Below are 27967 nucleotides of genomic sequence, written 5' to 3' on the forward strand. Positions count from 1 at the left end.
TGGGCCAGCTGCCCTGCTGTGAGCCGCTCAGCTGCTAATGCTCCCGTCCTATTGAGCTGAGAAACCTACCTCACTCTGACCTCCCCACCCTGGTCCCTGTTCTACACTCTCTGCCACAGAGCAAGCCTGCCCGCTCCGGCCTCATCAGCCCCAGAAGTGTCATCAAACATAAAGTACCAATAAATGACATCCATAGTGCCTTCACAACAGTCAGGAGAATCACAACAGCAAGCAGTGCACGTTAAGTTTAGGACTGTTTTAGGTGCTTGGCATGTAATGATCCATTTGCACGTCACCCTCCTATGAGATAGGACAGGCCTTCCCTGTCTTGTTCATTTCTGGGACCCCAAGACCCTGCCCCGCACCTATGAGATATGCAATAAGTACATATTGATTTACTATCTTCACACTGCTCATGAGAAAACTGAGCACAGAGAGGTCATTACTTGCTGCGGATCACAAAGCTCTTTAGGGACAGAGCCAGGACTTGAACCAGGCAGTCCCGCTCCAGAGTCCACGCCCTCAGCCCCAACATGGGCTGCTTTTTTTTTTTAACATAATTTCAACCATTCCTTCATTTTTTCTTTTTCCAGGAAAGCACTCTAAATCCTTTCATGTTCCTCATAGAGGTAATGACACGACAATGACAATGACATGACATAAATGGCACTTACACGGCACTGTGATATACTCTTGTCTCCTTTAAGCCTCGCTGTAACCTCCACAGTGTAAGATTCGGAGGAGCAGGGGCCTTCCCGATCCTGGTCCTTGCTGTACCCCAAGCCAAGCCTGGCACATGGTACATGCATGCTAAATATAAGTTGAGTGAGGTAACGTTACAGATGAGGGGCTGAGGTCCACAGAGCTTAAGAAACTTGCCCGAGGTGGCAGAATTAGTAAATGACAGAGCCCTGATTTGAAACCAGTCTCTGTCTCCAAAGACTTTCTACCGCACGAGGCTGCCTGGCCAGTCTGGTTCTCAGTTTCCCCAGCAGTTAAATGGGGAACCTAAGGCTCCTTAGGGTTGCTGTGGTGACAAAGGAGACAATGGACATGAGGCGCTCTGCACACAGGAAAGGGGCACACAGATGTGGGGCCTCCTTGTTCCCCTCTCTGCATCGCTGAGGCCTGTGCAAGGCCCGGTGCAGAGCAGGGGCTGGGGGCCCTGCAGTGAGTGTATGAGGGCGGTGCCTGCAGGACATCAGCGAGACTGGGATGGGCGGATGGGTGGAAGGACGGATGGGTGGGGATGGGGCTGGGTGGGTGGGTGAGTAGGTGGATGGGTGAATGGAAGGATGGACAGATGATGGGTGAAGAAATAAATGCCCTTTGAAAAAGACAGTACCAATGTGGACTCAGGCTGGTATTTTAGGCTCTATCCAGCAGAGGGCACCAAGGCTCCAATAATTGGCCTGGGCTAGCGTCCTCGGCAGTAAAAAGCCCACTGCAGCGCTGGGCCTGGCCTGTAGCTTGTTGGCAGCTCTGGCAGGTGAAGGGATGGAGACACAGGCGACCACACAGAGGAGACACAGGAGCTGTGGGGCACAGGAGTGAGGCATAAAGAGCACAGGCTTAGAGACAGACCCCAGCGCCGGGCTCAGGAAACAGGAGCCCCGGGGAGAGTACTTCACACCCCAGAGCCCTGTTTCCTTTTGTAAAATGAGGAAATAAGTGAACCTTCTAGGCTTGTGGTGAGAATTCATCGAGATACACTCTAGAGAGCGCTCAGCACGCTGGAGGCCCTCAGCACTTACAGGGGAGGTGTTTACGGCCTGGAGAGATTTGTCTGACTTACCCGAGGCCACCCAGCAAGTACGAGGTGGGAAGTGAAGATGGTCTCTAAGGACCCTAATGAGATTTCTATGAGAATAGAGAAAGTTCTATTAGGATAAAAGTGGTTCTGGGGAACAGAGACAGTTCTAGACGAGTGTGGAGGTTCTAGGGGTGGAAGCTGCCCTGAGGCTGGGGAAGATTCTTGGAGACAAGTGGCTGAGTTAAGTGAACCCATCCTGCCACCAGGGCAGATACCAAACACCCACTTAACAGCCCACCCAGGAGCTCCAGGTGCACCTCCGTAATGTGGGAAATTAACATTTTAATGTGGCGCCTGCACCTCCACCGGAGGCTGGGTGTGAATTTGCCATCTTAACAGGATGTTTCAGGAGGCTGAGTTTTTCCTTTGGCATTTATTTTATGTGTTGTTGTCGCTCCTGATCCCTGCCAGAGATTTATCACAGGGGATCAATTCAGGCCTGGCTGGAATTGCCTCAGAATGAGCTCGTCAACAGGCGGCACCCTGCAGAAAGCCAAGCCCAGTTCTACAGGGCTTCAAAAAATAAACAGAAAACTCTGTTTCCCTGGAGCAAGCGCCTTGCTGAGCTGAGGGAGTGTCCGGCCTGGAACACGAAACAGCAAGCAGGCTTCGGCTCCTAAGCTGGTGCCCTGGCCTGGGCGGCGGCCCTGATCCCGAGCAGGACTCTCGTCCACACTACAGTGCTCCTGTTTCAGAAAGTGGCTTGACCTGCTGAGGTGCTGCAGGTCAGTGGAGAGCCGAGCAGGTGCATACCCACCCGGGTCTAAACCCACTTCTGCTGGGCCCAGGACCACCTTCGGGTTTCAGAGCCTCCAGTGCTGCTCAGCAGGGTGAGCCGACAGCTTCCGCCACCTGGAGCGTCTGCCTCTTCCACCAGCAGCACACGGCCCAGCTCCCTGTCCAGGACGACGGGTCAAGCAGGATCTTGGCGTTGGTTCTTGATAAAGTTCCTCTGGTTGCATCCCCCTCATGAGTCCAGCTTGTTGAGATTCACCCCTTCATTCATCTGTGACTCAATGTCTTCTGATCCCCTACTCTATGCCAGTTCTGTCCTCGGTCCTGGGGAGACAGAGTGACTAAGTCAGGGCGCCTGCTATAATCTAGTAGGGAAGGCAGAGGATTGCAACCTAGTGGAGGTTGACGGCACAAAATGAGGTGGGAAGAACTCGCTTTGGAATGGATCCTGTGTGTGGTGACTCTCGGCCCCTCACCTCCTAATGCACGTGGGGGTTGATGAGCCTGCCTGCTGCTGCTTTACCCCAATCTCCAGCAAATGACTGAGCAGGACAGAGGCAACAGAGGGCTGGCTGGTGGAGAGCTGCCAGCTGACCAAGAGCCAGCAACAAATAACAAGGAACAGTTGGGAGAACCCAGAAAGCCGTGAGCAACAGTGGGATGAGAAAGTGAGCCACTCTTGTCAGATGGGTCCCTGCCGGCACCCTGGAGGGCCTGGCCCTGAGAGTTTGCCGCCTGAAGTGCTGTCAGGTTATGCCCCATGGCCCCAGTACCCCAGACAAGGCAGGCCCGGCACAGTGTCTAGAAGTAACCACGGGCTGGGAGCAGGACTGGAGGCACAGAGCCAACACTGGGCCCTGGAGGCCTGAGGAGCCCACTCTGACTAATGTCAGGGGACCTGGGCAGCAAGTCGGGGAAGGGGGCACTCCTCGCTGCACTAGCAGACCACCAGCTGGGCCCTCCAAACGGGCTCTGCCACTTGTCACTCTGCCATCTGAGGCCACTCTTTGAGAACTTCTTGCCCCCTTTAAGATTGTGCTATGTGTGATGGGGCCTGCCCCTCAACCCTCGCCACGCTCCCTCACCCCTAAAACGCAGATCCCAGTCCTGGGTCAGAAATCTGACCATAACCCCGCCCCTCCTGGGATAGCAGGTCTGACTGACTTCCCTTCTGTGGCGTCTTTTCCAGGACTAGAGCCAGCCGTCCCCGGTCTGCTTCCAGAGGCTCTCTCACTTCTCCTCTCACTGTCAAATCTTCATCACTGGGTTGTCACGGTGGGTAGAGGACAATGTGGCAGATCAGACTTGCGCTGGACTGGAAATTCTGCCTCTGACTGGCCTGTGACCTTGGGAGCCTGAGTCTCCTCACCCGCGAAAGGGAGGACACTTGCGCCTGCCTCCCGGGGCTGCTGTGAGGCTGTGCGAGGGACAGGTGACCCTGGCACTGGTATAGAGGTGCCCAGTAAGTGTCTGTTAGTTCCGGATTCTGCAAAGTATGGGGACAGACTGCAAGGTGCAGAACCTGTGGGCTTGATGGGAATGAAGCCAGGGCCTGCCCTATGGATGGATCAGAATTCTCTCTCCCTACTGGGTCTTGATCTCTGTATACGTGGAGAACGTTCCAAGGGCTAGAAGCTTGCAATTCAGGCCAGAGCAGACTCCAAAGACAGGAAACACTCTTTAGGCAAACGTGAGTGCCAGCAGTAGATCCCAATGAAAGAGGAGCCAGTGCTCACGCCCAGCTGTGCATGTGTGTGGGTGTGTGTGCATGTTGTGAGTGTGTGTGTGCAAGTGCATGTTGTGTGTGTATGCATGCACGCACATGGGCTGGGGATTGCTTGCGGAGCCGATGTGTGCTCTCCGGACCGTGGCAGGATGGGACACCCCATCTGAGTGCTGTGTCTGCCTTCCTGAGCCTTCTTTGAGACAGAGGCAGCCAACTAGGCCCAACACAGCGGCTGGAGGCGACCTCACAGCTGCCGTTTCCATTACAGGGAGGAGTCTGGCTCTGGTAGGGCCGCGTGGCATCAGCTCCCAGCCCCAGGCCAGAGCATGAATGGGGAGGGATAGGAGAGGGGTGGGGACCCAGAAACACTGGTTCAGGAACAGGCTGAGAAAGCAATGTCAGGCAGGGAGTTGGGGCCGGGGATCAAGTAGTAATGGGATAAGAAGGAGAAATAGGATTCAGAACAAAGTTGTCACAGACGGGGAAGATGTAGAAGCCAGAGAGCAGGGCAGAGAGAGACAGACGATAGCGTTAGAAGCAGCAGAAACAGAAAAAGGCAGAGACAGAGAAAGAGAAAAATAGATTCAAAAAAGAAAAATTAAGATAGGAGTAGATGTTCAAAGAAGGAAATAAAGTCACAGAAAAAGGAAGGAGAAAGACTCCAAGAGAATCAGAGGCAGAGAGGAAAGAGTGTAGGGTAAGCAGCCAAAGAGCAGAAAGAGAGGCGGCAAATCAAAGGACGTGTGCTGGGGACGGGAGCCAGTAGGGAGCAGAGCCAGCAGGGGCCTTAGAATCCACCATGGTCAACCCTCTCCCCATTTTCCAGCTGAGAAAACTGAGGCCCAGCAATCAGTAGAATCAGACTCAGAATACAGGTTATTTAGAATACAGCCGAGAAAGACAGTGAAAGGAGAAGGAAACCTGGAGAAAAGCGGAGAGCCAAACAAAAGCCCCAAAGAGGAGACGGGCAAGAAGAGATGGGGACGAGAGGGCTCAGGGTCTGGCCCATAGGCCGGGTGGGTTGTGGCAGGGAGACCCCGGACACCCAGAGCAAGGAATGCCTGGCCTCTCCCTAAGCTGGGGGTCTGGCAGTGGTGACAGCCCCGAGGACCTCCTGCCTGATCCAGGGCAGCTACGGGCAGAGAAAGTGGGGTGCGGTGTGGGCTGAACAAACACCGACACCGTGATTCCCGCTTCTGCGCATTCCTATCAGGCCCTGCGGTCTGGATCCTCAGACTTCTTCAGATTAAACCCAGTTAATCAGAAGGAAGCACACGGGAGGTGGGTGCACAGACAGGCCTCAGAAATGTCAGCTGACAGGGAAGAACAAGAAGGTATAATCGTGAACAGATATCAGAAGTCACCACGTTTCTCAATCTGGGACCACGCAGAGCAGGGACATCAGAATCCTAACCTCGAGCACGCTCAACGATGATCCGTAGTTACCAGGAACGGGAACCACGCTCAGTGAACGGGCTTCCAGAGCTGTGGAAGCTTAACACGCACTTAGAAGATGGGTCTCCAATCAGGGGTCCAGCACCGCATTCTAAAGGTACAGGTTTCTAAGAGGATTTTTTTAATCTGTATTTTTTTCTGATTTGACATTATTTTTACAACTCTTTTCCCAGTTATGAAAGCAAGTGGTTTCCTTTTCACTGACAATTCAAAATTAAAAGATATTTTCATAGCATAAGGCTTGAATTTCTTAAGTCAGGGTTACTCAAGAAAGCCTGAGCGTTGAGTGCGTCAGTTCAACAAACTGACATTTTCTTCCCCTTTGCCAGGCCCTGGGCCCACAGGGGAGCTGGCTTGGCATGGGGTATCAGAGCACAGAAAGGGTGGGGAGGGTGTCCACACGAAGTGGGGGCAGTGGCTGTGATGGGAGTTTGGTTACATATGATCAAATAAGTAAACATATTCAGGATAATGGGAGCCAGGTTTCTCACTGTTAGAGGAGAGAGTCACAAATACGGAAAGAGAAAAATAAAATTAGCCACATGGTATTGGAGTGGCATTGGAAGTGGTGGGGTGAACTCATGGTTTTCCAGATAGATGTGCTTTCTAGCTCTCTCCACTGAGAGGACCTGGGAGCAGTAACATGCCAATAGCAATGAGCACCCCTAGCACTTAAATCTTGGCTTCTAAAAGGAGCCAGGGCTCCCTGTAGAAAAGCCCTATTTCAGGCCTGGAGCAGGGAAAGAACAAGGTAAGCCTGGAATGGCTTGTTCTGGAAAGTAAGGAAGTGCTCAAAGAATGATGGGGATATATCAAAAAGACATGGGAGTCACTGGTCAAATCTGGTACACTTTGTGCATCAAAATAAATAACGAGAATAAAAGATTATAACTCGTTGAATAAAGTAAGAAACCATGAGTCCAAACTGTTAGGGAGGGAGGGAAGGAGGGAGGAGGGAGGAAGAATTTGATGAGGAACAGGATATTTCTATAGCTACAAAATACCTCCCCACAAAATGCCTATTCATCACAAATGGAAAAGGAGTAATTTTCTGCAGTAATTTTCCTGTGGAGAAGCTTGGCAAATGCCATCAAAGTGATCAAAGTGAACACTACCCCGGCAATGGGACAAATTGATAGCGTGTGCCACCTGACAGGACGCAACGAGAAGAACACGCGTCACTTCTGAGATATTCCTGCAGAAGATGCAAAAGCTGAATCTAATCAGGAAGGAACACCAGACAAACCAAAGCTGAAGGGCATCCTGCAGCATAACTGGCCTGTAATCTTCAAAAGTATCAGGATAATGAAAGTCAAGAGGAGCTGAGGAACTGTCTCAGTCTGAAGGAGACTAAGAGACACGACATGACACGAGATGTTAAACCGGGTCATTTGGCTATAAAGGATATTATTGGACAACTGGAGAAACAAGAAAGGAGCCTCAGGAGCAGGGATAGTAATGTAAACATGTCCATTTCCTGATTTGGATGGTCCTTTTCCTCGTTTGTAGGAAAAGTAAATTATGGGTACTCTACTTGCAACTTTTCTATAAATGAAATTGTTAAAAAAATTTTTTGATCTTCCCACAATGAAACACCCAAGATAAGGAGTTTTTCAGATGAGCCACACCAAACCTTCAAAAAATGAGTAACCCCTAATTCATACAACTCTTCCATACCAAAATCAAAGTTGATGTGTTAAAATTGTAATCTGGTAGACTCTACGGACACGCATGTAAAAATCCCAGATAAAACACAAGTGAAGTCTAGGGCACCAGCCTCCAGGAGCCTTTTCTGAGAGCCAGCTGGCCGGCCCTCCGCCTCGCCTCGCTGGGCCTCCACCCCCCGTGGCAGGTGACTGTGCCAGCTGGACGCCATCTTGGATCATGGGAGGTGACTGAGCACAAAATGGAAGGAGCCCGAGGCCTTGAGGACTTTCCGGAGCACAGTTGCCAAACTGCCTACTAGACCTGTATGTGAGAAAGACAAACTCCCCTTACGTTTAAGCAACTATTATTTGGGGGTTTCTGTCATTCACAGCTGAATTTTATCTTAACTAATATTCAACAATAGCAGATTAAAGGAGGAAAGCCATATTTTCATCTCATAGATGAAAAAAATATTCAATAAAATTCAATGTTCCTTCACGATTTAAAAAAAAACAAAACTCTTAGCAAACTTGGAGGAGACAGAAACTTCCTAAACCTCATAAAGACTACCTACAAAACCCCCACCAGCAAACATCATATTCAATAGTGAGTTGTTTTTTTAAAAATCCTCTTTAAAACCAGGAACAAGACAAGGATTTCTGCTGTCACATGTTTATTGAATTCGGTTCTGGAGCCCCAGCCAGCGCACTAAAATAAAGAGAAGAAATGAGAAGTATGAAGATGTGTTAGGAAAAAGCAAAATTCTCATTTTTGCAGAGGATATTATTGTCTATATAAATACATAAAAAGCAGCTACATTTTTATATATCAGCAACATAAAGTTCAAAAATGTAATTAAAATGTACCTTGAAATAAATTTAACAAAAGATATGCAGGCCCTTTTATGGAGAAAGATTTTAAACTTCATTGACAAGCATTAAAGAAGACCTTTAAAAAATGGGGAGATATTTAAGATTCATGGGTAAAAAATGATCAATTATCAGTGTCAATTATCTCTAAATAGATTTGTAGATTCCATATCATTCCAATCAAAATTTCGGCAAACTTTCCAGAGAATTTTGCAGGTCAATTTTAATATTTTTTTATAGATAAGCAAAAAGGCCAAGATACTCCTGAAAAAGAAAAATAAGGTGAAGGGCCTGCCCCATCAGCTGTCGAGATTTATCATAAAACTATAGAAATTAAGAAAGTGTGGTTGTTGACACAGGTGTGAACAACAAGAACAATGGAACTGAATAGAGGCCCCAGAAATAGGCCCCTGCATGTAGGGCAACTTGATACACGACAGCTGCATTATGGATAAGAAAGGACTTTTCATGAATGGTGCTGACAATTCTGGTTATCCTGCAAAGAATGAAATGAGATCTGCACCTTACACCATGTACAAAAATCAATTCCAGATGGATTAAGAACTCAAACGCAAGAGCCAACTTTTTGGGTTAATTTTTGGAGAAAATATAGGAACATTTCTTTATGAACTTGATAGAGAAGGACTTTTTAAACAAGACATTAAAAAATGCAAACTTAAAAAGTGCGATAAATTTGCTGCCGAGTTTAGAACTTCTGTTCATCAAAAGATACATAAAGAAAGCGGAAACCCAAGCCACAAAGTAGGTGTGGCACATTTTGTTTTCCAAAGATGGCTGCGACCATATCTCCCATCCCACATGCTCTTTTAGAACCTTTCCACTCCCCTTCAAGGGATAGAGTTTATGTCCTCTCCCCTTGGACATGGCAGGCGCTTGTAACTGCCTTGAAGTGTAGGGTACAGCCACAGTGATGCCATGTGACTTCTGGGCTAGGATATAAAAATGCCATCCACATTAACCTCCATCCTCTGCTTCTGGCCTTCTCCGCCCCTCCCCCCCTGCACTTTGCTGGTGACACAGGGCTGCTTTCTGGCTCAGGCCCTGGCTTCACCACTCTGATATGCTAACGTTTGCTTGGGCTTAGCTTCTCCAACTGTCTCAGCCAGACCCTCCCCAAGACCACCAGGCCTGGAGACCTGCCTTGGCCTTCCCTGGGCATATACTTTCACAGTCTCCAACCTAAGAGGTGGAGAGAGGCACAGAAAACAGAAATGAAAGGCATAGCCAATGTCCATTCGTGCTGAGGAGTCGGGGAGAGAGGGGTGGCCTGGAACAAGCACATATGGGTACCCTCAGAATGGGAAGCCGTGTCCCCTGGGGCTGTCCTCCAGAGTCATGCCCAGTAAAGGTGGAAAAAGGTTGGGACTTGGAGACTTCAAGTCCTCGCTCTGCCCCTGATGTGTTGTGTGAGTCTAGGCGTGTCACTTTGCCTCTCTGGGCCTCAGTTTCCTTAACACCAGGGTTCCTGTGTTTATCGTTTTCATACATCTAATACCTAGCAGGGGGCCTGATAGATGGAGCAGGTGCATAAATGGGGTGGAAGGTATGCCCTCTTGTCCTGCCCCTCACATTGTTCCTACCCAGCAAACTTCTACTCATTTGTCAAGACCCATCTGATATATCACCCCTGCAGGAAGGCTCACTTGACTCGTCAAGCCACCTGGGGGTCTCCGTGCTTCCCTCCATCACAGTACTCAACTCCGTCTCCCATCTCAGCCTCCCCTGACTGGGAGCCTTCTGAGAGCAGAAATCATGTCTGAACCACCTCTGGGTCCCAGGACCCAGTCAGGGCCCGGCACAAAGCAGGCACTGCTGAGCTAATTTAATTAGCACATAATGAAACTTGTTCCTTTAAGAGGACCCTGAAGGGTCTGCTCTGGCTGACGGCCACTCTGGCTGAAGGCAACGCAACATGTTACCAGCCAGATCAGAACCGAGTCCACGTGAGTGAGGCCGGGGTCATGGGGCTGCGGGGGAAAGTCACCAGCTTCCAGACAGCTGCTTTCTCAGCTGATCTCATGATACACATGAGTCTCTCATTTATTCATTTGTTTTCCAATATTAGCAAGATTCCAATGGTGGCATACTCTTTTTCTGGTAAGATCTACAAACATATATGAGGATATTAGCTGTCATCAATGCTGATTTAAATACATCTTCAGGGCCGGCCCCGTGGCTTAGTGGTTAGGTGCCCGCCCTCCACTACTGGCGGCCCGGGTTCGGATCCTGGGCGTGCACCGACGTGCCGCTTCTCCGGCCATGCTGAGGCCGAGTCCCACATACAGCAACTAGAAGGATGTGCAACTATGACATACAACTATCTGCTGGGGCTTTGGGGAAAAAAATAATAATAATAAGTAAATAAATACATCTTCATACCTTTCGTGCCTTCATCAAAAGGCAAAGCGTAAACTCTCAGTTATTTGAATGTGGATTTTTCATGGCCAGTGTGGACTCCCAGGGGCTTCCCTGGGCCTCCTGCCACCTCCCTCCCCCCACCCCTCACCGTCTGATGCTAAGGACTCAACCTTTCCAATTTAACCTGAACCAAGTAAAATCTGATGTCCTGAGGCTTGCTCACACACTTCTTCCAGTCCACTCCAGCCCAGGCCAGCTCAGCATGGCCAGAACTGAGACACGAGGCAGCCCGTGGACCAAGCTGTAGCCCCTCAACGAGCCCCGCCGTGGCAGCCAATCTGTCCACCACCCTCTGCCTGCTTCCCCCTGTCCATACAGTTCAGCCTGGGACCCTGTGTCTCAGAGAGACCCTGCAGCTGCAGGGGGAAGACGGGCAGCAGAGGAGAGACTGAGGCAGGAGACCAGTGTCACACACACTATGATGTCCCGCCCTGGGTCCCCTTGGACCACCCCTGAGTTTGAGGGCAGCCACAGGAAAGAGTTCCCCTACATGCTGACAGCTTCCCACCCAAGCGCCTTCCTCTCTCTGTTCTCCCCGTGAAAGGAGAAGGGCTTTCCCGGGAGCCTGCTCAGCCCTACAGACACCTCGGGGGCCCCAGGGAGACGGAGCTTTATTGTTTTTTCTCCTCACTTTCCCCACTGCCTGACTTCTAGAATCACTCCCTAAATAAACTATGTGCACCCAAGTCCCTGTTTCAGGGTCTGCTTTTGGGGGAACCCCAGTGAAGATAGCCAAGGAGGAGGCTGGTGCAACAGTGCTGGCGAGACGGGAGAAGGGCCTGACCCAGCGGAGGGGCTGAGAGGATGCAGAGAACTGTGGATCCCGGGGAAGTTTCAAAGGCGGAATGGGTGGGACTGGCAACTGATTAGATATGGGGGGGCAGGGTGAGAAGAAGGGAGGAGGCAAGATGACACCCAGGTTTCTCATTCGAGCAACACCTTTACTGCGATAAGGAACAATGGAGACGTAAATGTGGCAAAGAAAGTATGACAGATTGGAATGGATTACAATTTCAAATTTTACACATATTATAGTTAATCCTCACACCAACCTTGTAAGATATTCATGAGTATATTGATTTCCCATAATGTCAAAAAGAAAAAATGGATGCAAGCTGGCTTATAAGATTTTATGAAAATACAAGATGGTGCAGAATTGTATATATTGATGTTGCATATACAATTACAGAATTCAGATCAATCAATAGAATGGTTAAAGGCAGTTGTAAAAATGATGATGTAGAAGAATATTTAATGACATGGAAAGATGTTTACAGCATGTTATTAAGTTAAAAACATTAGCCTAGAAGAGTACATAAATGAGCACCAGTTGTGGGAGTGTGTATTGACGTTGATATACATAATGGATTCCAATTGCAGACCACTTCGACGTACAAAAAAAGTGGTAACTTCATTTTTCTAACTAAATTTAATTTCTATTATGAACCCCCATTCTGTGAGGTGGAAACTTATTCTCAGTCATCTCTGGGTCCCCCACCCCACCTCCTTTTCCCTGTTCCTACAGGTAGGTCCTCAAGGATCATCTGTGCACAATGGTGTCCCCTGAGACCCCCCTGCAGCTTGTCGGAGCCCTGGCTGCCCGTCCTCACCGGGCACCACCTACTCAAGCCTTGCGTCCGGCCACATGGCCCTTCAGTTCCAGGCAGCTTTCTCGCTACTGCAGGGCCCCTGTGTAGGTAGGAAAAATGGCCCCCTCCCCCAAGACACATTCACTTCCTAATCCCCAGACCCTATGAATATTACCTTACATGACAAAAGATGAATATTGCTTTACATGGCAAAATATGTGATTAAGATAAAGACATTTTTTTTTTTTAATTAGGTCCCATAATTTCAAAGAAGAGGAAACTGAGGTCCAAAGAAATGAGTTCCCTCACCCCAGATCACCCCTAGAGGCACCTGATTTTTCCTCTTCCCTTCTTCACATCAGAATAAAATATCCTGGGGCAGGATGAAATACAAAAGCGCTGCCCCTGGATACACTGAATCCATTCATGACTTCGGGGTGTCCTGAACACCTACGGCCCAAGTGGTCTGCTAAGCCCTGGGGCTCCAGGACTCCTGCCCGCACTGAGTTTAGACTGTAGCGGGAAGAAGGAATCTTCCTTCTCCTTTCTTTAATCAGTCTCCTACATCCAGAAACTCTAAATATGCATCTCCAACCCATCAGAGGCCAATAAAATGTTCTCTTTCCTTTATTGTGCACGTGTTTTGTGCATTAAATCAAGCGCCTGCACTCAGGCAGAGAGAAACTGAAAGAACAGCGATGACTGTAGGACCCCATCCCACTCAGCTCTTCTTTGGTCCCTAGACAAGGGGCAGACCTGTAGGGATGATGTGCACGTGTACACACACAGGTAGGGATAAAGAGCAGAAGACTGAGATCTTTATTTTATTCTCCCTTAGGAAATACATTTATTTATGTATTTGAATTATTTATTTATGATTTTAATGATTTGCTTATTTTAAATTATGTATTTGTTTATAATTTTAATTTTACTTATTTTTAAAATTTTATATTTATCTTATTTATTTAGAAGGTAAGTTTTTTTTAATTGAGGTATAATTGAGACATATCATTATATCAGTTTCAGGTGTACAACATAATGATTCAATATTTGTATATATTGCAAAACTATCACCACAATAAGTCTAGTTAACATCCATCACCACACATGGTTACCAAAATTTTTTTCCCTGTGATGAGAACTTTTAAGATCTACTCTCTTAGCAACTTTCAAATATGGAATACAGTGTTAGTAACTGTAGTCACCATGCTGTATATTACATCCCCAGGGCTTATTTATTTTATAACTGGAAGTTTGTACCTTTTGACCCCCCTTCACCCATTTTGCCTGCCCCCTACCACCTGTCTCTGGCAAACACCAATCTGTTCTCTGTGTCTGTGAGTTTGTTTGTTTTAGATTTCACATATAAGTGAGATCACACAGTATTTGTCTTTCTCTGTTTGACTTATTTCACTTAGCATAATGCCCTAGGTGGACAAATCCACCTAGGTTGTCACAAATGGCAAGATTTCCTTCTTTTTTGTGGCTGAATAATATTCCATTGTATATATGCCACATTTTCTTTACCCTCTCATTTATCAATGGACACTTAGGTTGCTTCCGTGTCTTGGGTATTGTGAATAATGCTGCAATGAACATGGGGGTGCAGATATCTTTTCAAGTTAGTGTGCTTTTTCATTTTCTTCAGATAAATACCCAGAAGTGCAATTGTGGGATCATACGGTAGTTTTATTTTTAATTTTTTGATGAATCTTTATACTGTTTTCCATAGTGGCTGCACTAATTTACATTCCCATCAATGGTGCACAAGGGGTCCCTTTTCTCCACATCCTCGTCAACACTTGTATTTCTTGTCTTTTTGATATAGCCATTCTAACAGGTGTGAGGTGATAGCTCATTGTGGTTTTGATTTGCATTTTCTTGATGATTAGTGATGCTGAACCCCTTTTCATGTACCTGTTGACCATTGTATGTCTTCTTTGGAAAAATGTCTATTCAGGTCCTCTGCCCATTTTTTAATCAGATTGTTTGGGTTTTTTTGCTGAGCTGTATGAGTTCTTTAATATACTTTGGATATTAACCCCTTATTGGATACATAATTTGCAAATATTTTGTCCCATTCAGTAGGTTGCCTTTTCATGTTGTTGGTTTCCTTTGCGGTGCAGAAACCTCTCAGTTTGATGTAGTCCCACTCGTTTGTTTTCGCTTTTGTTTAGGATGAGGATCTTCAGAGGAGGAGCTCATCCTGGATTATCCAGATGGGTCTTAACTGCAATCACGTGTATTCTTATAAGAGCAAGGCAGAGAGAGATTCGACAGACGTGAAGACGGGACAGAGAAAGGTGCAGCCACAAGCTAACGGATGCCAACAGCCGCCAGAATCTGGGAGAGGCACGGAGAAGATTCTCCCCTAGAGTCTCCAGAGGGGGTGTGGCCCTGCCAGCACCTTGATTTCAGCCCAGTGAAACTGATTTTGAACTCTGCCCTCCAGAACTATGAAAGAATAAAAATCTGTTGTGTGTGGCAATTTGTTGCAGCAGCCACAGGAAACGGACACAGCTACACAGCGGGTGCACTGTGATTGTTTTACTTGTGTGTGAGCCAAGGGGAACCCAAGAGCTCTCCATCACGCCCCACAACCGCCAGAGGCCCAGGACCTCCCTCTCCCACCCCGAGCCTCTCCAGGGCGATGGAGCGTTCTGTGAGGCTCTCTCGGCCCATCTGCTTGGACTTCTGCCGTCGTCTCTGCTCTGCTCTCCAGAGCCTCAGCAGGGTGCGAGGCAGTCAAATACCTGGCCTCCCCAGGCTCTGCTGAGGGGGAGAGCGCTGGTCCTCTCTGCTCGTGGAGTCCCACACACCCCTCTGCCTCGCTGGGGCGGTCCCCACACACTCACTTTCTGGGACAAAGCAAGGTGGGGTGGAGGGGTAGATGGTGCAGGCCCATTCTGAGCACCCACATTTCCTCACCTTCCCTCCACTCTCTCCCTCTGCTCTCCGTTTCAGCATTCCTTGTTTGGTCTGGATCTAGGGTGCTCGAATCCTCATCAGTTCTTCCAAATGTGTTGCTAACATTCAAACCTCAAAAGCCAAGTGTTTGCTTGCTTTGTGATCTGTGTTCCACTGTGGCATGAAGGGGCGACCCCTGGCAGCCTGGGTGAGGGCAAGGCCTCAGGGTTAGAGGAACTGTAGAAGAAGGAAAAATAAACGTTTCATAACTCAATGATTTTCTGGAGATATGCATATATGATCAAAAAGAAATACTACAAAAAAACGTTAAAAGTGGTTATCTTTGGGTCACATATTTTCTTCATGGCACTTTTCATGTCCATTTCCCAAAATATCTAACATTAACATGTATTATTTTTTTAATTGAGGAAAAACCGTTATTTTAAAGTAATTATTTAGAGAGGATAACATTAAAAAAAATTTTTTTTTTTTAAGTAGGCGTGGAGAGAAACAAGCGGAGGGGTGAGGCTGCAACCACCGGAGAAAGATGCATTTGCTCCGGGCAGGGCACGCGCTTGGCTCTCGGCTTCCCAGCCGCCAGCAAGCCTGAGAGACGCAGCCACAGTGTTCGTGAGATTGCAACAGACCAACTGCTCAGAGGGCTGCTATTCTTAGGCCTGAAAGCAGACAGGAGTTTCTGCCAAGGATCTGTTAGACACAGATTCTTACTCTGCTTTTTTACAGAGAGGAAACTGAAGCCAAGTGGTAAAATGTCTTGCCCAGCGATGCTGCTACAAAGAGGCGGGGCTGGGATTTGCACCCATAGTATAGCCACGCAGAGTGATCCTTTTCAAAACATAGGTCGTGGGTGAAGGTGATCAAAAAGTACAAACTTCCAGTTATCAGATAAACAAGTCCTGGGGATGTAATGTACAGCGTGGTGACTATAATTAACACACTGTATTGTATATTTGAAAGTTGCTAGGAGAATAGATCTTATAGGTTCTCATCCCAAGAAAAAAATGGTTTTTTTTCTAACTATGTGTGGTGATGGATGTTAACTAAACTTACTGTGATAATGATTTCAAGGTATATATCTATATATACACAGATATATAGACATATATCAAATTATCATATTGTACACCTAAAACTAATACAATGTTGTATGTCAATTATTTCTCAATAAAAATAAATTAATTAATTTAATTAAATAAAATCTTGTCACTCCTGTGCTCAAAACCTCCAATGGTTCCTTAATTCATTCAGGGCAAAAATTAAAGTCCTTACGATGGCCTGTATGGCCTGGTAAAGTGGCCCAGTTACCGCCCTGGCCTCACGCCCTAACCCTCTCCTGTTCCCCTTCTCCACCCCAAACAGCCAGGTCGGCTCCACCTTAGAGCCTTTGCCCTGGCTGTTCCCCTGGACAGAAACACGCCCTCCCCAGATAGACCTGCATGGCCAACGCCCTCACCCCTCAAGCCTTGGTTCAAAGGTCCTCTTCTGAGGAACCCTACACCAACCACCCTATTTCAAGTTGTAACTCACTCCCCTTCCCTCATGCTCCCCCTTGCACAGCTCTGTCTTTATCCATAGCCCTTGTCACCTTCTAACACTCACCACGTTTGCTTTTTGTCACCTGCTCCCTCTGCTAGAAGGCCAGCTCCCCGAGGACATGATTTGTGACTTGTCCTCACTGCTGTCACCTCAGTGCTGTCGACGGAACCTGACACACGGTCAATGCTCACTAAGCGTTTGCTGAGTGGTTGAATGATGCTCAGAGAATGCTCCCCACGTTCTTAGCACGTAGTGAGTGCTCAGAGAACGTGGCCCTATTTATCTCGTGACGGTCAGGGCCGGGGCCACTTCCCCTTGTGTGTGTCGTGCTGGGTCAGGTCCTGTGTTAGGCACTGGGGAAGGGAATAATCTTGTCCCTAAGGACTTCCCCTTCTGATAGGAACACACGCCAATAACACGAGGGGGACAGCAAGACAAATGTCTTGTTGGAGAAAGAAAGAAAGCATCAAGATGAGGGAGAATTCACGTGCCAAAATCACGCTGGACACTTCCGTGTGAGTTTTCTCGCTGATGCTCATAAGACCCACAGGTAAGTACGAATGAACCCATTTTACAAATGAGTTAACTGAGGCTCAGGGAGTCAGCTAACCTTCCAAGGTCAGGTTAGGGAGTGAGTCATTCTGAGCCAGGGAGACTTGGGGGCTGCAGCAGAGCTGGCAGCTGAAGGGTGAGCAGGATAGTAACAGAAAGAGAAGGCTGAACTGCACCTCCCAGGTGGCAGAGACAGCGGCAGCCAAGGCGTAGATGTGTTGGCATGTGGGACATGTTCAAGAACAGCCATAACAGGAAAGGGCAGATCTGTCTGGTGTGCCACTGTGGCCCTTGCTCAGATGGGGCAGGGGTCCGGTGCCCAGCCCGGGGACAGGATGTCCCAACCTCACAACCAAGATGAGGGGAAGCCTGTAGTCATGGAAGCAGTCTCACCCCTGGCCCACACCCTCACGGGCAGCACTGGGCCCCGATCCTGGGCCCCGACCCTGGCCCCCTCAGGGCTGCTCCAGGTGCAGCTTCCTTGGGCTTGGAGCTCTGCTCCTCACCAGCCACCCTGGCCACTGGGACAAGAGCCTGCACAAACCCACTTCCAGGCACCTGCCCTCAGTCTGCTGTGCCCTGAGGGCCACTAAAAAGCAAGGTGGGCCCTTTGCTTGTGCTTCTTAACAGTTTGGACTTCAATGGGGCAACTTGGCTCCATGTATAAGAGTAAAGATTCATCCTTACATATTGAATTTGTTCTTTTAATTCTTGTGCTATGATTATTATAATTTATATAGGGGCTAAGATTGAGTACTAACCATGCACTTTTACATTCCTCATTTAATTTCATTCTCACAACCTGGCAAGGTAAGGATTACATCCCCATTTCACTGAGGACCTGGGACTCATGCAAGGCCACCATTGATCAGTGACAGACACAGTCATCCATCCGCTCGTCCCTTCATTTATTTACTCTTCAACCCTTTTTGAGCATCCTCCCCCACCCCCACCCGTCCCCGTGCAGCCTGAGAAGGTAGAGGTGGGACTTGAACACAGGTCCCCTGACCTCAAGCTCCTTCCTCTGTCAGGCACTCAGATTCCATCTCACCTATTGTGAGCCTTCAGTGTTGGGTGTTCTATCCACATCAACATTTAATCCTCGTAACAGGGCCCCAGGGGGGAATCTGCTGTCCCATTCCTCAGGAAAGAAAACAGAGGCTCAGGAAGGGGAGGAAGGCTCACATCAGGAAGGGGACGTGATGTGCCTAAGACGACCCCACTGGTAAGGAGCAGAGCCCAGGACCCAACAGGGCGGAATCTTCCGTGTTTAATTCCCACCTCATGTCTCACATTCCAGTCTCATGGTTGCTCTTGGGTTCTCTTACCATCTCTCGGGCTGGGTCCTGGGGTCTGATTCCTCTCCACTGAAGCAGCCCTGATATCTAATAGCCCAGCTCCCAGCAGGCTCTGCGGGAGGAAGCCAGCAGAGGAAAGCAGCCCCCTTGGGGAGCCCATGAGTGCAGCCCTTGTTTGGGGGGCCACTGCCTGGCCGGGGCACTGGAGCAGTCAGGGACAGGAAGGGGCCAGGCTGCTTCACGCAGGGTGGGGGTGGGGCATCTCCAGGCAGGAAAAGGCCCAGACTACCCTCGCCATGGGTCACAGCCACTCCCTCCTCCCCCTCAGGAAGGCAGTGCTGGGACGTTGTGGGTCCAGCACACTCCCCCTGACTGTGCCTGGGCCAGTGCTGTCCTGCAGCTCCCGCCAGACAGAGGAGCTGGGGCGAGAATTCAGGCTGGCCAGGGCGGGGGCAGGCCTGGGGCAGGAGCCAGGAGGGGGCTTTGGGAGAAAGTGAGACCACCCCTCACCCAGGTTGGGGAGGCTAAGGCCTGTGGAAGGGAGGGGGCCTCTAGGGTGGGAAAAGGGTCTGGAGGGGGAACAGGAGAGAACACAGAAAAACCAAGACAGAGAGAGAAACAGAGACGGAGACCCAGATGCAAAGAGCAAGTAGAGAGAGAAAGGCAGAGAGAGAGAAAAGACAAAGCCAGCAGCACAGAGGCCAAGAGACAGACACACGGAGAGAAGGGAGAGAGGGACACAGTGACAGAGGGGAGAACAACACACAGAGAAGGAGAGAAAGAGCCTGAGAGAGGGAAGAGGGATCCCCCACACCCCCGGGGTAGGGAGAGGCCTTGGGCAGCATCTCAGCTGGGCTGCTGGCCTGCTGGACTCCGGGAAAGAGGCGGGGTCCTCACCCATCTGGAAGCAGTCAGGGTCCCCAAGGAGGAGGGCACGGGGAGGAACCCAGACATGAGCCACGTCTGGAAAGAGGAAGCGGCAGCATTTTGCAAAGGCCCAAATTGGCGGGGGGCAGGGAGGTTGCACAGACTGCGTTTTCTGGTCTGGAATTTCTCCGTGGGCAGAGAGGACAGAGTGCCACGCAGTCCTGGGCTCTGCGGGAAAAGGACCAGGTAGGCGGGGCTGTCAGGGAGAAGCCCAGCTCCCCACCCCCACCTCTTTGTAGATAGAAAACAGAGGCCCAGGGAGGGTAAATGTTGGGCCTAAGGTCACACGGCTTCCAGATCTTCTATAAATGCAGACCCCTCTCACTCATTCATTCATTCACTCACTTATTCAACAAGAATCGACTGAGCACCTGCCATGTGCTAAGTCCTGTGCTGGGTCCTAAGGGTGTGCTGATGAATAGTAGATGGTCTCTGCCCCTCAGAGCTCACAGTCTGATGGGGGAGGCAAGCAGGACAACACAGTGTGCCAAATGCTGTGATAAAGGGAAGCTCTGGGGTGTGGAAGCCGGTCTGCGGGTTCAAGGGCAGCTCCCTGAGGAAGGGTATCAGGATTACAGTGACAGGTGAGTAGGAGCCGAGGAGAGGAGAGAGGAGGGAGGGAAGGCCAGGCAGAGGAAACCGACTAGACAAAGTGCGTTGCATCAGGGTCACCAAATTCAGCTCACTGTGTGCTCCAGTGCACAAGGAAGCTGTAATTATTTTGTTTGTTACCAATCTGACTTTCCTCCCAAACCACTCCCATCTTGGTTAGCAGGAAAAAATTACATAATGTCATCTAATGTGGTTTAAAGCTCCGTCTGATCTGATCATCTAAATAGTCTCTTTAGGTAACATTCAGTCTGTCCGTGTATGAAAATGTCCCATCCCTCAGGTAGTTTCCACCTCCACCTGCCTGCCCAGATGTGGCTGTGTGGAGAGGCCTTAATGTGAGCACCGGGCAGGTGCAGGACTGCCGTGAAGAGGGGGACGCAGTCCACACCTCTCCCAGGGGATCCTGTCCCTGCTCAGAGGCTGGGCTCCTCCCGGAAGGGAGGAGCCTATTAGCTCACTAGCTCTCAGTTCAGCCTCCAGGTCACTTGGAGCACAGGACAGCCCAGGGAAGCAAACGCTCAGGCCTCCCTCTCTTGGACCACATTATAAGTCCAAGTTTACAAGGCTGCATGGTATTGTAAACTTGGCTGCATGGTGTTGCATAGAGTGAATGCACCATCCGCTATTCTTGCACGTTGTCCAAACTCTTACGACACTGGATATCATCAATATTTTTCAAAACTTGCCAGTCTCGTAGGTGAAAACTAATTTCCCAGTCAACGTTCATTTTAAACTTTCATTTCCCTGAGGAGCAGCAGGGCAGACATCTTTGCACGCATAAATCCTTTTTGTTTCTTTTGTGACTTTCCCATTCAAACACTTCGCCCAGTTTTCTATTGGGTCATCTGTCTTTTCTGCTTGATTTATAGGAGTTCCTTCTATTTTCCAGACATTGCTCTTGTCTTCCATATGTGGCAAATATTTCTCTTGATTTGTCAGTTGTGTTTTAACGTTATATTTTCTCTTGTTACAAAGAAGTTCCTAACTAATGTGTGGTCAACTGTAGCCAACTTATCCTTTAGGGCTGTTGTCTATTATTTTTTTCTAAGGTAAAGTCAAAATTTGTTCAAGTCTCCTGAATTTTCTCCCCTACAAGGGACTTTGTGACCCATAAAGGACTTAGTCCACGTTCCCTGCGGTGAGAGACACCTGTGTCCAAGCAGCCACTGCCACCATCGCTGCTGTCTGCCACCTGGCATCCTCCCCCCACCGCCCAGGGAAACCTGCCCCCGACGATCTGACAGCTGGAGCAGGGCCCTCTGCCAGGCCACATGCTCCTCGAGGGGCTGTCCTGCCGCCTCCACACCACGCTCCACACCTGCACTCCTTGCCTGGCAGGTCTGCCTGCTCGGCCCACAGCCATGGGCCGTCCTGGTGGGGCGGGGTTTGGCCTGCATCCTCCCTCCCTTGGATAAGACTTCAGACCCTTTTTCTCCTCTGAATCTGGCAACTGTTCCTTTTCAGCCCAGAAAACACTCTAATTACATTCCCTCTCCCTGACCGCACTGCTGGCCCCACCCAGGGATGGCTTTTCTCCACGCCTCCGTCTCCACCCTGTCAAAGGGCGGCTGTGTTTCCCAGAGCTGGGCGGAAGATGAATGCTCTAGCATCTGCCTGGCTCCTCGCAGCCCCTCACCCCCTGGCAGCCCGAGCCCACAGTGTTGCCGCTCTTAGGGGTCCCCTGTCTCAGTGTTCATTCCCAGGCAACCCCACGGCTAGGGATTCAGGTTGTTTCCAGTGTCTGCCTTCTCAAGAACCCTGACCCACCGCCCTCTCCTCCCTAGGAGGCTTCCCTCTCCCAGGACGTCGTGGCCTCTCCTGCAGCAACATTCTAAGGAAGGCCACACCTGAGATTCCAAGGTCATTTTCTGCGTGCAACTTCTCTCATGAAAGAAAACATAACTTAATTCCTTACAGGGCAGTCCTTCTGATAGGGTCCCCACTGCCCATCTGAATTCTGGGGTGACCACTGAGGTGCACATAGACATTCACAGTAGCAGCCATCAGCCACTGTGCTGGAAACGTCACCATATGTATACTCCCTTCCACCACATAAGACGCTGCCGTTTCAGGACGCTTCCTTTAAATGCAAACATATTCAGCTCCTTATGCTTTATTATGAATTAGCTTAGCATTGGGTTCCCTTGTGACAAGAAAGACCATGGCAACCAGACAGCACCGATTTTCCAGGGGCATCCTGACTCTAAGTATTAAAATGTTATATTAATTGATATCTGTATAACCAAAATTTCTACTCCCTTTATGTCATTCTGTTCTTTTCAAAGAAATGATTTGTTAAGCATGTGACTACATATGGTTTAATTTTTTTAACTTATTGACACTTAACCCAGTCCCAGGCCCAAGAACAAAGACACTGTCCCTTGATTCAAGACGGAGCTCACGGCCACAGGGAGGATAGCAGGCAACAATCGTCCCCAGCAGAAAAGAAATGCTGGCAGGGAGATTTGACCCGAGCACTTCGGAGCCAGCCCTGGTGGGTAACCAACTGCCTGAGGAGGTGGGGAAGGAGGACCTCTGGGCATAGGCAGATGCACTAGACTGTCAAGGGCATTTCAGACAGATGGAACAGCTACACAAAAGCCCAGAGACCAGAGATAGCACCTTGCTTGGGGGAATGGCAAATCCCCTGGTGCTCTCAGGGCCAGACATCAGGGAATATGGGGTTGGGAGGGAGGCGGCAAGGCAGGGCCAGGTCATGAAGGGCCTTGCATTTACCAGGCCAGAAAGGAGCTTGTGGGTTTTATCTTTTATCAATCAAGAGCCCCCGGGGGATTTCATTATTTATTTATTTTGACTATTTATTGACAGACATACAGAAAAATTCACATAAGTATACATCTTGATGAATTTTTAAAAGGAGTCCACCCATGTGAACCAGCATCCAAATCAAAATCCGGAACATTCTCAGTACTCAGAGGTCCCCCTCAGGCCCCTTCCAGGCATTGCATCCCCCCAAGATTAGCCACTGTCCCGTCTTCCAGCCCGAGATTCTTTCCCCTGTTTTTTAACTTTTTGTAAGTGGAATCATACAGCATCAACTCTGTTGTGTCTTTTTCTTTTTCTTTCAACAGTATGTCCGTGAGATTCATTGATGCAGTTGCTGTAGCAGCAGCTTGTGTGAATACACCACTCTCTGTCTGTTCATTCTGCTATTGATGGGCGTTTGGGAAGTCTCCAGGTCTGGGCTACCAGGCACAGTGCTATGAACATTCTTGTCTATATCTCCTGGTGGGCACGTGTACACATTTCTGGGTACATTCCTAAGAGTGGAATTGCTGGGTCGGAGCGTATACGCACGTTCAGCTTTAAGATGGAGTGCCAAATAGTTTTCCAAAGTATTTGTAGATGGAGAGTTTTAAGCAAGGAGGAGGAAGGATCAGGCAAAGCGTCTCTGAACAGGCTGAGCGTGAGGGGCAGAGGGACTTCCCAGTGGAGCTGGCCTGAGGCTGGAGGATGGTGGGTATGGAGCTGGGGGAGAGTCACCTTGGCTGGAGAGGGACATCTGGGAGTGGTCAGAGCAGGGAGGCTGGAGAGTGTGTGGAATGGGGAAGGACTGGGACCAGGGACAGGCCCTGGACACAGCCATGGTGAAGGAGCCGTGGACTCAGAGGCAACTGAGACAGCACAGCCTAGGTGAAGAGGGAAGAACCAGCTAGGGGAGGGGGAGCGAATCAAAGGCACCAAGGAGGGTGTCTGAAGAAGGAGGGCAGGTCCAGAGCATCAAAGACACTAAGCCGGTCAAGACCAAGTAAGAGGCGTCCACTGAATTTGACAAGGAGCTTGCAGGGGACCTAGTGGAGGGCACAGTCAGTGGGGTTGATATGCACGCCAGACTGCAACAGGATGAGGCAGGAGAGCGATGAGGGACGGGCTTAAAGAGCTCAGCACTGCGTCTGTAAGCGTGATGTTGGTCCTACTGAAGTCAGCCCACCTGGAGGCTGGGCCCCGCCTCCTGTGAGAAGCAGGTGCCATCTGCTCCTCCCTCTGTGCCCGCCTCTCCCCAGCACCCTCCCATGCCCCGAGTTCAGTAGAGCCTGTCCCACTGCTCAAACTAATGAAGATCTCTGCCCGGCATTGTGGAGGAAGGGTGTGGAGTAAAACATGATGATTCGAGGGGATTACAAGTCTGAAGGGCCAGGCAATTCTCTCAACAAGTCTGTTGTTTATCTGAAGCTTAAATGTCATTAAGGGTATAGAAATGAGAATAGCTTTGTGGGATGAGAATGAGAACAAGAATTCCCCATGCTTTGTTCCAGACACAAAGCAACTTTGGTCACTGTCTAGGTTATCTCCTCCCTGAGGACACCCAGCCCTTTCTCCCCAGGTGTGGCACCCTCATACCAACCCCAGGAGACCTCCTCCCAACACTAATGCTGACAGCCACACACAAGTATTGAGCCAGGCCTGCGCTAAACGCTTCTCATACAGCATCTGTTAACTCTCATGGACAATCTGATGAAGAAAGTAGATCAAATCATCACCTCATTTTGCAGGTGAGAAAACAGAGTCAGGGAAGTGAAATGACCTGCCTGAGATTACCCGGCTGGGGGGCTGCAGACACCAACTCAAAACCTCTGTGTGCTTCTAACCCCCACCTCGTCAGCCTCCCCTACACCCAGGCTCTTCGGATCTTGGAGTCATGTTGACCACCCGCCCCATCCTTTGGGAAAGTCCAGACCTACCCCTTTCTTCTCCACTTCCTCAAGTGGGAATTCTGTTGTGCGTTAGGGAACGAGGGGGCCACCATGATAGGGTGGAGTTTCTTACTGGCTGCATGACCTTGAGCAAGTTGTTCCACCTCTCGAGCATCTGTCTTCTGCTCTGTAAAGTGGGGATAATAATCTAACCTGCTTGGGTGGTGGTTATTGAGTTGAACATGAAGGACCGAGTGTCTCAGAGTAAACGGCCCGGCCAGGTGAGTTCTGTTCCTTCCTTCCTCCAGCTTCCATGCTTGGGCCTCCCCCTCCCTTTCCCGCCAGAGGCCTAGTTCTCTGCGTAGGTGGATCCAGTCATGGTCTTTGCTGTGAGGTCTGAGCAGCGGCTCGTGTTTGCTTTGGGTGACCCAGAATATTTCCCTGGCCCCTGACATTAGCTTCCCCCTAACCTTTCAGCCTGAGGCAGCCCTCGCCCCAAGACACTAACGGACCCTGCAGAAAAATAGGGCTGGAGTCTCTTGGCTCAGAGCCGCTGAACCAGCCTACCAAGCAGGCTAACTGCTGAGGTCCTCATTTGAAACACACACCTCAACTCAGAGGCTGGCGGGCCACTAGCACTCAATGGGTCTTCGTTCAATGTTTTCTGACTTTTTTAATTCTACAAGGTTCCTCGTGTGGGCACATATTCTCACACTCAAGCCTCGCTCACACTTTATGTTCACAGTCAAGCCCGCAGTCACACATACTCATAGCCAAGAATACATACTCCAAGGAGTCACCTACCACCAACTGAGTGGGGTGTGCAGCCAGCAGCTGGGCGGGCAGGACACAGAACTCTGTGATGTTGGAGATGTCACGGTCCCGCACAAATGGGATTCTGTTTCAGCCCCCACTTCAGAGTGACACTTTCAGCTGGAAGAGGCTTTGAAGCTTCTCCCATTACAGCAGGTGGAAGGTGCTCGCCTCAGAGACCCAGAGATGTGACACAGGCTCAGGTTGGAGAGAGGGATGGGCTGATCAGCTGTGCTCACAGGTGCAGAAGTGTAACCTTCATGCTTAACTTCTGCTGCTGATGGACGCAACTCTGGTCAGCTCAGTGTTCTCTTGGATAGTTCAGGGCTTTCCCCCTCCCCTCCTACCTGGGGCACTGGAGTTCTGGAGGTTGGTGGGGTCATAGAGCCAGGGCAATGGCAAGAGCCACCTGTCCTTGGTCACCTTCATTCCACAATGGGACCCCCCCATTGCCCCCTCATTCCCACTGGTGGATCTGGTCGCCCGCATCTCTTCCCACTGGCCTCTGTTGAAAGGCCCACATTCCCATCTGATCAGACCCATCTTAGACCCTGGAAAAAGGGGCCTCTTCCTGGGCCTTGCACTCGAGAGCCTCGTGCCTGTCAGACTGAAATACAGACATATAGATGGAGATATACAGATATAGTCTTTCAAGAAATTATTTTGGAAGTCTACTAACCAATTAAGCAAACAAAAAGACCAGAGATCAAGTAAGAGGCAAATTGCCCCCATTCCTGCCAGGACAGAGGCCCTGGGGCTGAGAATACATCACTGTGTCAGACACACTGAGGTGTCAGGAGACAAAAGAGCATTGGAGAGGCAGACCCTCACCCCCTCACATACCCAGGTGGGCTCTCAGCATGGCTGGACCCCTGGGATCAGCACTACTGGCACGATTAACCTCACAGCAAGTCTGAGCACCCCTTGGAGGGGCTGTGGTACAGTAATTAAATCAGAGCCAACGGGAGGGCGGTAATTGAGTGCAGGGAAGTGAGGCTGCAACTGAAGGAAAACAGAAGCACAGAGGCATTTGTGAAGGGCCTGCCAAAGCTCTGAGGGTGGTATGGGGAAGGGAACAGGAGTCTCCAGCTATGGCCTCCTCCCAGACTCACAGAACCTCGGAGCCGGAGGTCCCAGCAGCCTCTGTACAGCTGAGGAGACAGACCCAGAGGGAGACAGGGACTCCTTCAAGGACACACAGCTGAGCTGGAGGAGAAGCCAGGTCTTTTGATAAGAAGGCTCTGCCTACCTCCCCATGTGCCGCAGGAGCCCTGGAGGTTCGAGGGCTGTGACTTGCTCCCATGAGGCTGGGGCTTTGTTTCTTCATCATGACATAATGATGTTAATGAGACCAAGGCACCAAGCCTAGATTTGGCCCTAAGCTGGACCCTTCATCTCCTGACTACAGCTCCATCTCACAATCTTAATAATTGGTCAAATTAGTAAATAGATTTTCTGCTGGTTGGACTGCTTCCATCTCATCTGACCCAGCCACCTCCTCTCCCCACCCCAGACGCATGGAAGGAAGCAGGCAGCCCTGATCACATCTCAGGATGATCTATCATTGGTTTGTGAGCAATTCAAGGGCAGGATCTGGGTCCCATTCCTCCCTGGGTCCCCCACACCCAGCCTGGAGCTTCTCACAGAGGACTCAAGGTCTCACAGAGGCTTGATGAATGAATGAATGAAGGAATGAATGAACCACGTCTGTTCTGCCTAGAATAATAGACCCATGCCAATAGCAGAACCTGACACAGCACTGTGCCAGGAGAGACATCTAGGGTGGGTAGATGGATGGATGGTGTGCAGGGTGTCTTCCCGCTGCCCCTCTAGCTCTGTTCTCCACCCTTCCGCACCCTGCTCTGTGCCCAGAGGCTGACCTGAAGGGATTTTATCAACCGGCTCCAGTGCCCTTTGGCTTCTGGTTGGGTCAGCTGAAGGGGAGCCCAGCAGGAGACAGCAGGGAGAGAGGAGGGAAGAAGCCGGGGCACTAATTCCTCAGGACCCCTCTCTGTGCGGTGCCTCAGACTGGCTCATCTCTTGACAAAGGGCACTGCTTCTGTCAGGTCCTCTCTCTCCCCAGGTTCCATTAACATCTCCCTCCTCTCACCCCTTCAGGTTCTAGGTAATATCAACCTTGCTGTTCCTAACTCTAGGATACTGCAGGATCCTGTGTGGTTTCCCATCATACCACTGCCTCTCCATCTTCATAAATAGTCCCTTTAATAAGCCCACCTTGAACTATCCTAATTTAAGTGTGAGTCTGTTTTCTACTATGACTCTGTCTGATACAAATGGGTAACTGGTTGGATGAATGGATGGATGGATGGATGGATGGATTGTTGGATGGATGGATGAAAGGATGGATGGATG

General features: G+C 49.7%; 1 protein-coding gene across 1 annotated transcript in view; it reads right to left on the bottom strand.

Annotated features, from left to right (window-relative positions):
* Window positions 1-26044, bottom strand: part of LOC101405177 (guanylate cyclase D-like) — a 73381-nt gene extending 47337 nt beyond the window's left edge. Inside the window, 1 exon segment of the mRNA XM_087434075.1 lies at window positions 25942-26044. Coding sequence (XP_087290201.1) covers window positions 25942-26044 — 103 coding nt within the window.
* Between the last annotated feature and the right edge of the window lie 1923 nt (window positions 26045-27967).

This window comes from Ceratotherium simum, chromosome 7 (genome assembly GCF_057802395.1).
Source record: "Ceratotherium simum simum isolate JZ-2026a chromosome 7, ASM5780239v1, whole genome shotgun sequence".
In the NCBI taxonomy this organism is placed as follows: Eukaryota; Metazoa; Chordata; class Mammalia; order Perissodactyla; family Rhinocerotidae; genus Ceratotherium; species Ceratotherium simum.